Source organism: Oncorhynchus kisutch, linkage group LG1 (genome assembly GCF_002021735.2).
Source record: "Oncorhynchus kisutch isolate 150728-3 linkage group LG1, Okis_V2, whole genome shotgun sequence".
NCBI classification, from domain to species: domain Eukaryota; kingdom Metazoa; phylum Chordata; class Actinopteri; order Salmoniformes; family Salmonidae; genus Oncorhynchus; species Oncorhynchus kisutch.
This window is the reverse complement of record NC_034174.2, coordinates 66251606-66264249: the sequence shown is the minus strand read 5'-3', so window position 1 is coordinate 66264249 and position 12644 is coordinate 66251606. Positions and strand designations below refer to the sequence as shown.

The window sequence follows — 12644 nt, the reverse complement described above, 5'->3', positions numbered from 1 at the left end:
CACCATAATTTGCAAATAAATCAATTAAAAATCCTACAATGTGATCTTCTGGTTTTTTTTCTTCTCATTTTGTCTGTCATAGTTGAAGTGTACCTATGATGAAAATGACAGGCCTCTCTCATCTTTTTAAGTGGGAGAACTTGCACAATTGGTGGCTGACTAAATACTTTTTTGCCCCACTGTATGTGTGGATTGAGATGTGCATTACCCTCAGAACAGCCTCAATTTGTCAGGGTAGGGACTCTACAAGGTGTGAAAAGTGTTCCACAGGGATGCTGGCCAATGTTGACTCCACTGCTTCTCACAGTTGTGTCAAGTTGGCTGGATGTCCTTTGGGTGGTGGACCATTGTTGATACACACAGGAAACTGTTGAGTGTGAAAAACATAGCAGCGTTGCAGTTCTTGACACACTCAAACCGGTGCGCCTGGCTCCTACTACCACTTTACTTCAGTCAATTGAAAATGATTGTGCAAAAGAGGGAAGCCATATTTTTTCTCTTTTACTGAAAATGCTGAGCCTGTGGCCAGCTGGGGTACGAAGGAACAGAATGATGCGCAAGTTACAATCAGGGATTTTTTGACAATTAAAACCAACAAACAAAGATCAACCATGGCCTCCTGTGGGCCAATTGGAGTCCACAACAACCCTCATAGCAACAGGAGGGAAGAAAACAAGAAAATTATGATAATTGGAAAAAATAGCAGTACAAATGGACCAGTGCATCAACTTCAGTTCATAGGTACAGTGAATATCTGTCTAGGGATTGATTCAAAGTCTAGGTTCAAGTTGTTTTTTTGTTTGTTTTCAGGTTGTTACAGGCTAGACGAGTCCGTTCTCCAGTCCGTTCTCAATGAGGCTGTGTCCTTTTTTGTCCCAGCCCCATGTGTGCACTCCGTATGGACAATTTTCCAGCATTCCACTACTGTCCCTTTCTACTCTCATTGGCCAAAGTCAAGAGAAGGGCTAGGTAATCTGGACCCCTTTGACTGCAGCCGACTGGATTCAGAGGGTGCCGAGGACTTTGATTGGCTGATGCTGGAAGACTGGCAGACCAGCAGACACCTCTTCCAGTTACGTCTGAGACTCCGCCTCTTTCTCTACTCCAGCCCCTGGTCGAATGCTCTTGATTGACAGGTACATCTCTTCCTCTGCATCGTAGTAGTAGAACTTCCTCAGGTACATGATCAGTGGTCTGGAGAGGGAGAGGTCAAATGAGTAATCCCTTATGCAAAAATATACCTTTACATTATGTTTAGCATGTGAAGTAGTTTTCTTTCTGTGTATAACACTCTCCATAAAAGAAAGGAAACTGATGATGATGATGATGGATTGCATTAAGTAGTATTCTATCTGTGTATAACACTCCATAAAATAAAGGAAACTGATGATGATGATGATGATGATGGATTGCATTAAAGTACAGCTGCTATATATACCACTTTTCACTTGGTCTCAAAGCGCATCATCCATGTCTAGTCTGTCAGCAATCAAGGATTATTTCCATTAGTTCTTTATTTAAACTAAAAGAATATGCCGAGGCATTTCTGTCAAAGCTCAGGAGAGAATGCTAATTCACTAACAACTATTTCCAAGAAAACAAATACAAGGTTAAAATGAATGACTAAATCAATATTTGGGTAAATTGAGTATGGCAGTACTTGGGCAGCGGCAGCTCCTGGATGTGGTCGATGCGGACCATTTGTCGGATGCAGAAGCGACAGAGGTGCTGCAGGGACTTGACGTTGCTGAACCGGGACACTGGGTAGAGCAGCTGCACCGGGGTAGGGGGGAGCCCTGGAACACACACAAACACACACACATTCGACACGCACACACGAATGAGCACAAACAACCAATACAGATGGTCGTAACCTCTCAGCAACCTTGTATGCTATGCTTACTGTCATTACAACCACTACACTATGTTGTAGTTCAAATAAACATCTAATTGGTTAGGCCGTGTAGGAATGGGGGACGTTTTTACCTGGCACACGTGAACGCAGGAAGTAGAGGAATTTTCCATTTTTGGAGTGCATGATGGCTCGCTCGATAAACTCCACCACAGAATGACATCGGTCCTCAAACTTGGGATGACACCACAAGCTGAATGTCCCTATAGATGGAAACATGGAAGGGACACACCACTGAAGGTTACACCGAACACTCACACGTACATACCATTTAAAGGGGAATGAAATAGAACCAAATACCATTTAAAGGGGAATGAAATAGAACCAAATACCATTTAAAGGGGAATGAAATAGAACCAAATACCATTTAAAGGGGAATGAAATAGAACCAAATACCATTTAAAGGGGAATGAAATAGAACCAAATACCAATGAAAGGGGAATGAAATAGAACCAAATACCATTTAAAGGGGAATGAAATAGAACCAAATACCATTTAAAGGGGAATGAAATAGAACCACATACCATTTAAAAGGGAATGAGATAGAACCAAATACCATTTAAAGGGGAATGAAATAGAACCACATACCATTTAAAGGGGAATGAGATAGAACCAAATACCATTTAAAGGGGAATGAAATAGAACCAAATACCATTTAAAGGGGAATGAAATAGAACCACATACCATTTAAAGGGGAATGAAATAGAACCAAATACCATTTAAAGGGGAATGAAATAGAACCAAATACCATTTAAAGGGGAATGAAATAGAACCACATACCATTTAAAGGGGAATGAAATAGAACCTAGTGGTACCATTTGATTTAAAGTGTTCAGGTATAATGCTTTATTACTTTTTTTAACAGCACGTATTATATCATATGTCATGTATCAAACCTGTTTTTCTCAACTACCCTGTGAGTTGGGTGGCTGATATGTGCAGTATGTGTAAAACATAAATAGAATTAATTGCATGCTTTCTGTCTGTCATATATTTACACTGCATGATGAATGTGTCTGTATGTGAGTAAATCCTGTTAGAAGTGCTTTATGCATATGCCATGTATATTTGCGAGCATGTCGTTGTCGTTTACCCACTTTGTGTGTGGGTGACTCACCACTTTGCTGTGTGCGTGTGTGTGTCTGTGTGAGTGTATGGGTGTGTGTGCGTGTGTACGTGTGTTAATAAACATAATGACTGAGTGAGTAGCTACAACATTTATATTTGTGTGATTGACTGACTGTATGTGTTTCTGAGTATTTACGGTACACACGACACCTCTTCAGTGCTCCGTGCGGGTGTTGTGTGTGTAACTCACCTCTGTAGTGCTCCGTGCGCGTGTGGTGTGTGTAACTCACCTCTGTAGTGCTCCATACGCGTGTGGTGTGTGCAACTCACCTCTGTAGTGCACGTGTGGTGTGTGTAACTCACCTCTGTAGTGCGCGTGTGGTGTGTGTAACTCACCTCTGTAGTGCTCCGTGCATGTGTGGTGTGTGTAACTCACCTCTGTAGTGCTCCGTGCGCGTGTGGTGTGTGTAACTCACCTCTGTAGTGCTCCATGCGCGTGTGGTGTGTAACTCCCTGGGAGCGGAAGCTGAGGCTGAGGATGTAGCGGGGGTCAGAGCTGTCCCTCACCAGGAACGCCCCGTCAGGCTTCCCCTTCAACTTCATCTCTGCATCTTCCCAGTTCATAGGACCCCAATACCAGCCACACTGGGGATAGACATGTAGATGATTATGAATGAATATCATAGAAACATACACACACACACACCATCCATAGAATCGAATACAAACACAGAACTGAATTAATGTCATGAGGCAGTTATTATCAATTAAAGGTTTGTTATTACACACACACACACACCCACACTTGGCAGTTATTATCAATTAAAGGTTTGTTATCACACACACACCAAGGCAGTTATCATCAATTAAAGGTTTGTTATCACACACACACCCACCCACACCAAGGCAGTTATCATCAATTAAAGGTTTGTACCTATTTGTTAGTATGTAACCCAATCAATTAGTAGTGATTCAATCAATACGTATGTGTATTTGCGAGTGTTGTTGAGTGTGTCGCAATTACTTTTTCCAGCTCTCTCAGACTAGCGGTGAAGTTGCTGGCCTCAGGCCGCCTCAGAGGACAGAGCCTTGGGGGCGGGGCCAACCTGGAAGGGGGAGGAGCTGAGAGGAGCTGTGAAGAGGTGGAGTGAGGCAGGGCCCGGAGGAATGCATCTGAAACAAATAGAGAAATATTCAGCTAGACACAATGATATGAATGTGTAGCCCAAACCATTGCATTTGGTATAAATGGGAGTTGCAAGAAAGTACAAGTTACATGCATAGATCTCAAGTTAGGACTTGTTACTAATAGATGATAACAGTGTTCAGTTTGAGTAAGACTGCTTAGACAGACCAGGTGCCACAAATACTCATTCTCAAGGCATATAATACAAATGTTAGACAAGCATTGGTGTCCGACCGCACACCATGCACCTTCACGATTCATTTCCATGCTGATAGTCTTTCCTGAATACAAGCACTTACAGTATTTCACCTGAGGGCAACTATACAACCTTCACCACAACACGCAAGTGTCACACCATATCACTCTATGAACTTAGGCATTATCCGACAGGCATATAGGTTTTATGTTACATATATATTCAGAACTGCAGATATTACACATATGGATTACTGATATATTCACACGTTTATAAATACAGCATTATAAATATATCATATTGGTACTGTTTTGTATTATGGTCTTTTCAGAGTCTTAGCTCTGGCCATTACGTGTTCTATTACGACACCGTCCGCCCGTTTGCCCCATGCACAGCTCCCAGCTCTCTGGTGTCTTACCATTGAGGCTGATACTATGCTGGATGGTGGCATGGGAGGGATGAGGAGGAGGAAGAGGCAGGGGAAGGGACTGTAGGGAGGCCCCCATAACACTCACTAGGAAAGGACCAGGCTGCGGCCCACCTATGTCATCTGGAACAGAGCAGGGGGGAAGGGGGGTTTCAGACGAGGGAGGGGTCTATATCACAGGCTTTCTCAACTCCGCTCCTTTGGACCCACTGTGATATGAAGTTTTCATCTCAACTTTTTTTTATATATATATATATATATATATATATATTTTTTATGCACTCCTTGAAGTATTCTAGGGTAACTAACAAATCCAAACTACATCTGATGTAAGTTGATATTTATAGGTTGCGAGAAATGGGTGATTTAACGTGACATTCAGCAAATTGGTTTGTCCTTGTTCCACTGCTTGGCTGAACATTCAATTCTGATAGGTCGAGAGGGTGGGTCCCCAGGATCGACGTTGAGAAACACTGGTCTGTAAGGCCACAATACAACAGTCTCTCATGGCTGTTGATGTGAGAGTTGCCGTGGGGATCAGAGAAGGTGTAAAGCTATTAGGCTCTCCATCACCATAGAACAGAATGGGTATGTTTATATACTGTGATATAGCTTTCAGGGGAGGGAGGTAATACAGTGGGTATAGGAGAGTAGGGTGAGTGAGGGTATGCAGTAATCATTTTTAGTGTTTATGTGTGCCTACAGGTACAATCATAAGCAAAAGAGATGCGTGCAAGAAAGGGAGGGACACAAGGAAACACACAGAGAAAAATAGGCTACTCTACAGAGAGACACACAGAGAGAAATAGAGAAAGAACAGAGAGAAAGAAAGGAGGTAAAGTACCTAATAGACTGAGACTTCTGCGTGGCGGAGGTGGAGGCGTGGGAGGGTGCAGAGTGTTCGCCCCTCTCCTCGAAATATCCACATCCACCAATGAAACAGTCTCGCCTGCACCCAGAAATGGAAAGAAGGAAAGAGAAAGAGAGAGAGGGAATGTGAGAAAGGAAATGATAGAGGAAGAGAGTGATGCTAGTAAAGAAACGTGAGTTCTTGGACCCGAGTTTGCCTCCTCAGCCAAGAAATGGTAGAGCCCCTTACCAGTGAAAGGAGCAAAGGAAGCAGGAGAGAAAGCACTTTGGGCCCTGGTCATTTGGGGTTGGCTGTGGCAAGAGAAAGACAGCAAAATAGGAATGAAATAAGTTATAGAGGGATGGAATATAGAGGTGATCGGGTGAAAAATAGATATTAGAGTTAGGTAGCCTAGATTTAGAGAAACCCAGATTTAGAAACAATTCTGACAGTTCTGGGCCTATAATATCCTGATAGAAAATATTATATTTTAGGATAGGCTCTACAATAGTACCTGGCACTGTAACCAATCAATAAATGAGTTGATCTCTATAGCCTGCTATAAATTATAGGTATACAATCAGTAATTACTCACGATGCTTAAAAGTGTGGAAGTCCTTACCTGTCCACGTCATGCTCCCCACCACTTCCACTGGCCATGTCCGTCAGACTTCCAGCGGAGGAGATTGAATAGGCCACTGATGGCCTCTTATCCAGAAGGCTATTGGAACCACTACAGCTTTTAGTTCTGAAAAGTTTACTCAGGCGTATTTTAAGTGAGCCCTTTCTGGACTTTCCTGGAACTTTGAGTGTTTTCTCGACCCGACCGGTTGGAGTCCGGGGCTCACTGACGCACTTGTCCGCCCGCTTCCGGGGTGTAGATGCCTGGCTAGGGGTTGGACTGACAGGTCGGTCCGAGCTCGGTGTAGCCGCAGAGGCCCCAGGTAATGTCGACACCTCCGGATTCTGTTCTGTATCTCCCGGGCTCGGTTGAGTTGGGTTAGGTACGTGTCCATGCAGGCTACATACTTGTGCGTCACCGTGCGCCGACGGACAAGGTTCTCCAGCCACCCCTTCCATCTGTCTGGTCAACTCTGCCTGAAAGCTACTGAGAGAAAATGCACCGGACATCTTCTGAACTCGACGTGCTCGACTTTCATCCGAATCATCCTCTGGGCATCCAGTGATACCCAGCCTGGCCACGTCCCCAGTCCCCAGCCCCTCTAGCACCAACAAAGCATCGCTAGTCTCAGTGGGGTCATCCCCATGCCCCATCCCCGCTGGTGCCGGCCCATGTGCGCCCTGACACGAGCACTGGGGCATCGCCCCGTCCTTGAATAATATCTTGGGTACCGCGCCGAGCCCCAGCTCCCCGAACCTTCTGGCCAGGTCGAACACTGGGCCGTCGGGCAGCTCCCCGGTTGTGCACCCCCATTTCGACTCTATCATTGTGAAAGGATTGGATTTATCCCTTAAGGGAGGCCAGTCTGATGGGTTGGTGATCAAACTGTGCCGGTGGCATAGCTCACCTCCCTCGATATCGGCAGCAACCGTGGATAATACCACCCGGGGATGCAGACCCCAGCTCTGGGACAGATGGTTCTGCTGTTGCGCGTCGCCGGCACTGAGCGTATTGTTATTGATGCCTCCGGTTAGGTCGGAGACAGAGCCGGAGGTCTTGTCCAAACCAATATGTTTCCTCGACTGATTCCGACCGTCGGATTCACATTCTAAAATCCCCTCACCATCCCTCAATATGTTAGGAAACACAAGGAGCTGAGGCCGTAAGCCGCCTCTGTGAGCAAACTCAAAGCCCTTGGCCTCCATGGCGCTGTGTGGAGGAGGAATAGACACCGACGGTTTAGTCGCCATCACCCCGCTGTCAGGTGCCGCCGTTCCGCCGCTCTGCTGTGCATTGTTCAGCGAAGAGAGATTGCCGGAATGCGCGAGGCCTGTCGTGGGATCTCGGGCGAATTCCAAGCCCCCTTTCATGTTGCTATGAGCCAAGACCTCTTTACCGAGTCCTGCCACCACTCCACCCGACGACAGATTCCCATTCTCCTCGTCCAAGCGGTCATCCTCGGCCGCGGAAACCAGGCGCATCAAGACAAAATCGGGAGACATATCTTGCGCGTTGTTCATAATTATTCCTCAATTCACGAAAGGGAATAAACGAGTTCTACGCTTCACATAGCTTCCGCCGTTTGATGGATCCCCGTTGTCTTATAATAAAGAAGGGCCAAAGCGCTATCTACCATAAATAGGCTACAAGCGAATAAACTATTTCAAGCGTTCTTTCATTATCGCACAGATAAAGCGCCTACAAAAAAAACGACATCCATTTATATTCTAACGAAGACCGAGCGAGTGCACGCATAAATATATCCAGCTTGCTGTTGTAAGCAGGCGAACCCCGGGGTCAAACATACGGTCTCATTTGTTAGAATAAAAAGCCTCACAAGTCTGACCACTCTCTCTCTCTTTCTCTCCCTATCTCTATCTCCCTCTCTCTCTCTCTCCGGTTCCCAGCGAAGCCCCACCCGCTCCCTCACTTCCGCAAATCCTATGCATTCTGCGTTCAGTGTGTTACTTTGTGTACCTTGTCTCTCCCTCCCTCTCCCTCCCCCGTTTCAATTCAATTCAAGGGGCTTTATTGGCATGGGAAACATATGTTAACATTGCCAAAGCAAGTAAGGTAGATTATACACAAAAGTGAAATAAACAATAAAAATGGACAGTAAACATTACACTCACAAAAGTTCCAAAAGAATAAAGACATTACAAATGTCATATTATGTATATATACAGTGTTGTAACGACGTACAAAGGGTTAAAGTACAAAAGGGTAAACAAATAAGCATAAATATGTGTTCTATTTACAATGGTGTTTGTTCTTCACTAGTTGACCTTTTCTTGTGGCAACAGGTCACAAATCTTGCTGCTGTGATGGCACACTGTGTTATTTCACCCAGTTGACATGGGAATTTATCAAAATCAGGTTTGATTTCAAATTCTTTGTGTATCTGTGTAATCTGAGGGAAATACGTGTCTCTAATATGGTCATATTGGAATATTTAGGCTACAATGCAAGTCACTGATTGCAAAGTAGCCTAGCATTCTGAAATGATTAATTATTTGGTTTATTTTGTGTGTATTTTTTTGTATTGCTAGATATTACTGCACTGTTGGAGCTAGAAAACACAAGCATTTTGCTGCACCTGCGATAACATCTGCAAATCTGTGTACACGACCAATAAACGTTCATTTGATTTCTCTCTCTAATATGGCGCAGGAGGTTAGGAAGTGCAGCTCAGTTTCCATCTAATTTTGTGGGCAGTGTGCACATAGCCTTTCTCTCTCCCTGTAGTGTGAAGTGATGAGAGAGAGAAATCAAATGAAAGTTTATTGGTCGTGTACACAGATTTGCAGATGTTATCGCAGGTGCAGCAAAATGCTTGTGTTTTCTAGCTCCAACAGTGCAGTAATATCTAACAATACAAAAAAATACACACAAAATAAAACAAATAATGAATCATTTCAGAATGCTAGGCTACTTTGCAATCAGTGACTTGCATTGTAGCCTAAATATTCCAACATTCAAATTGTTCCTATTATTGACATTGATTGGGGCAACTATATTTGTTGTTGCTGAATTTGATTGATTGATGCCTGTATAATAGGCTATGGATTGATTCATTGCAAGAATCAGCAGAGTAATAACATCCGTAATAGTTTAGGCAATAATAAACATTTAGTATGCAAGGCCTATTTTGATTTCACTGCATGTCTTGGCAAATTATTGCATGACTTCAACAAATTAGTCCATTATTTTCTCCAGTGTACAGAATAAAAATCTGACCACTTGTGCCAATGGCTGTGGGCAGTGCTGGGCACCTGTTCTGCTCAGTCTGTTCTTGGCATCTCACCGCCCAGTCTTCGCCAACTTAAAAGCTGTGTCAATTTCAGTTCAATTTGGCTCGGGAAGAAACAATCTAACACTGTGCTATTAAAGTGACTAAGGAAATTAGGGGAGAAAAATAAGAAATAAAAGATTCAGACTCTATTCTACTCCAGACTGTGACACATCGTCAAAACATCCTGGACGAGAGTCCTTACACAGGCCCTCACACTCTATGACGGCACTTAAAAACATAAATATGGTGATTCAGCAATCCATGTGTCACTCATAAAATGTAATGTCATAGAATAGAACAGGATAGAATATAAATTCCACCAATTCATTTTCAAAAGATAAATCATCAATGCATGGGCATTTATAATTAGACCTCTCCTATCATAACCATTTGACTTCCACTTTTAGCCTGCTAGATCCAGAGGAGTGGCCTCCTAGACTGCACTCATTGTTCCCCAATTAAAGTGATAAGACATGATTGGGTGATTCTAGAGCCTTCCATCAGAGCAAGCAGCACGGTCCTGAGCTTGACAACCTACATTTCAGAAATGCCTATATCCCCTTGTTGGATACCCTATTTCAGATTTCAGGATGCTATCAATTTCCTCCACCTCTCATATACAAAACACACCACCTTGCAGACAAAGGATGACAAAGGTTTTCAACCATAAATCATGACTCATTCAATCCATTGTAAAAATACAATTGAAGTCGGAAGTTTACATACACTTAGGTTGGAGTCATTAAAACTCGTTTTTCAACCACTCCACAAATTTCTTGTTAACAAACTATAGTTTTGGCAAGTCAGTTAGGACATCTACTTTGTGGATGTCATAATTTGAGTCAATTGGAGGTGTACTTGTGGATCTATTTCAAGGCCTACCTTCAAACTCAGTGCCTCTTTGCTTGATATCATGGGAAAATCAAAAGAAATCAGCCAAGAAGTCAGAAAAATAATTGTAGACCTCCACAAGTCTGGTTCATCCTTGGAAGCAATTTCCAAATGCCTGGAGGTACCACGTTCATCTGTACAAACAATCGTACGCAAGTATAAACACTATGGGACCACGCAGCCGTCATACCGCTCAGGAAGGAGACGCATTCTGTCTCCTAGAGATGAACATATGAAAAGTGCAAATCAATCCCAGAACAACATCAAAGGACACTGTGAAGATGCTGGAGGAAACAGGTACAAAAGTATCTATATCCACAGTAAAACGAGTCCAATATCGACATAACCTGAAAGGCCACTCAGCAAGGAAGAAGCCACTGTTCCAAAACTGCCATAAAAAAGCCTGACTACCGTTTACAACTGCACATGGGGACAAGATCATACTTTTTGGAGAAATGTTCTCTGGTCTGATAAAACAAAAATAGAACTGTTTGGCCATAATGACCATTGTTATGTTTGGAGGAAAAAGGGGATGGCTTGCAAGCCGAAGAACACCATCCCAAATGTAAAGCACGGGGGTGGCAGCATCATGTTGTGAGGGTGCTTTGCTGCAGGAGGGACTGGTGCACTTCACAAAATAACCCCAAGCATACTTCCAACGTTGTGGCAAAATGGCTTTAACTGTATATATTTTTTATTTACATCTCTCAACCAGAAGGTGGTGCTACAGGCCACCAATGATGGTAAACCCACAAGTCCAGTTGAATACAAATGACCATAGTGGAATGGATGGAAAAGACATTTAATTCTTGATAAGTGCTAGCTAGTATGTAAACACATATATTTAAGTCAATGAGATGGTGCAGAGTAATGCATTATCATGATCACAGATAATGTTTAATTCAAAAGCTGCTCATACAGGTAATGTTGGACAGGGTTGGCAACACAAGGGGCTGAAGATGCACATATGCTCAACTATAAAATTGATTGCTTATCTAGGGTCATTTTAAACAGTGTCCTGATTGTGAGATTTGCATTGCCATTAAGTCCTGGATGTGAGATTTAAATGGATGTATACATAAACACAGACTATGCACTGATCATTAGGTATCTTAGCATTTACAAGCAGGCTTAATTCTGTATTACTATGAACAAACTCCCAACTACATACAGTAAAAGCACAGGCACATTTGAACACACAGAAACACACAGATTATACACATTTATATACACACACACACACACACACACACACACACACACACACACACACACACACACACACACACACACACACACACACACACACACACACACACACACACACACACACACACACACGCCATGTGCACGGACCCACACCAGCAAATACATTGATAAAGTCTGCACATACATTCATACAACTGCAATCAATGTACTGTGACATACACACACGCACACACACACACACACATCTGTGCAGCCTCATTGTCTTTCCCACACCACTGCAGCACCTCCCCTGCTCTGCAGTCCTGGGTGGGGGTAGGGGGCCCACAGGAATGGATGAAAATTCTCAGAAGCCCGTTGCCATGGCACCAAAACAAGGATTTGCCTGCATCACCCAGTGCCTGCTCCATCACTGCGATATGGGATGGGGTGGGAGGTGTCTCTCTCTCATTCTCTCTCTCTCTATCACAATCACACTCGCTCCCTCTCACACACACAAACACTCCCCCTCTCTCTCTCCTTCTCTCCCAACCTCCCTTCTTCCATCATTCTAAGTGATGATGAATACTGAATCGTGTGATAAGGGAGATTCCCATTTTATAGCCAAACATAACGACACTCAATATGAATCTATCTCCACCTGTTCACTAAATAGACACGGGCAATCTATTTGTCAACACACATCATACAGCTGAAAGCATCATCATATCTATAGAATCCCTGGCTTCCCTTACAGTGTGTGTCACTGTGTACATATTCCAGGATGATCAAAGAGCAGCCTGGTCCCTCATCCACTCTCCTGGCTGACCCCGCTGGAATGCCAGGGGTTAATCCATCGAGCGCAGGATTCTGATGGATCACCAAATACAGGCGGATTAACCCTCATCCTGCATCCTCCTCTCTCCTTTTTGCGCTGCAGACACACACACACACACACACACAAACACACAAACACACACACAAAGACACACACAGACATACACGGCCGTCCCTG

The 12644-nt window shown here is 43.7% G+C and overlaps 1 protein-coding gene across 1 annotated transcript; it reads right to left on the bottom strand.

Annotated features, from left to right (window-relative positions):
• Positions 1–369: 369 nt before the first annotated feature.
• Positions 370–8259, bottom strand: LOC109874602 (suppressor of cytokine signaling 7-like). The gene is made up of 9 exons (XM_031830458.1): positions 6262–8259; positions 5889–5950; positions 5634–5738; positions 4781–4912; positions 4005–4153; positions 3457–3625; positions 1987–2115; positions 1661–1796; positions 370–1194 (listed from the first exon to the last, which is right to left on the bottom strand). Exons 1-9 carry the CDS (start codon positions 7779–7781, stop codon positions 1074–1076), a joined length of 2523 nt encoding a protein of 840 aa, XP_031686318.1. The 5' UTR covers positions 7782–8259; the 3' UTR covers positions 370–1073.
• Between the last annotated feature and the right edge of the window lie 4385 nt (positions 8260–12644).

What these genes read in the sequence shown, in the direction of transcription:
- LOC109874602 (XM_031830458.1), bottom strand. Translation starts at nt 7,781, where the DNA reads ATGAACAACGCGCAAGATATGTCTCCCGATTTTGTCTTGATGCGCCTG. An exon ending in TTCCTTTGCTCCTTTCACTG is followed by an intron (nt 5,739 to 5,888) that starts GTAAGGGGCTCT and finishes TTCTGGGTGCAG; the next exon opens with GCGAGACTGTTTCATTGGTG. An exon ending in CAGAAGTCTCAGTCTATTAG is followed by an intron (nt 4,913 to 5,633) that starts GTACTTTACCTC and finishes GCTCTGTTCCAG; the next exon opens with ATGACATAGGTGGGCCGCAG.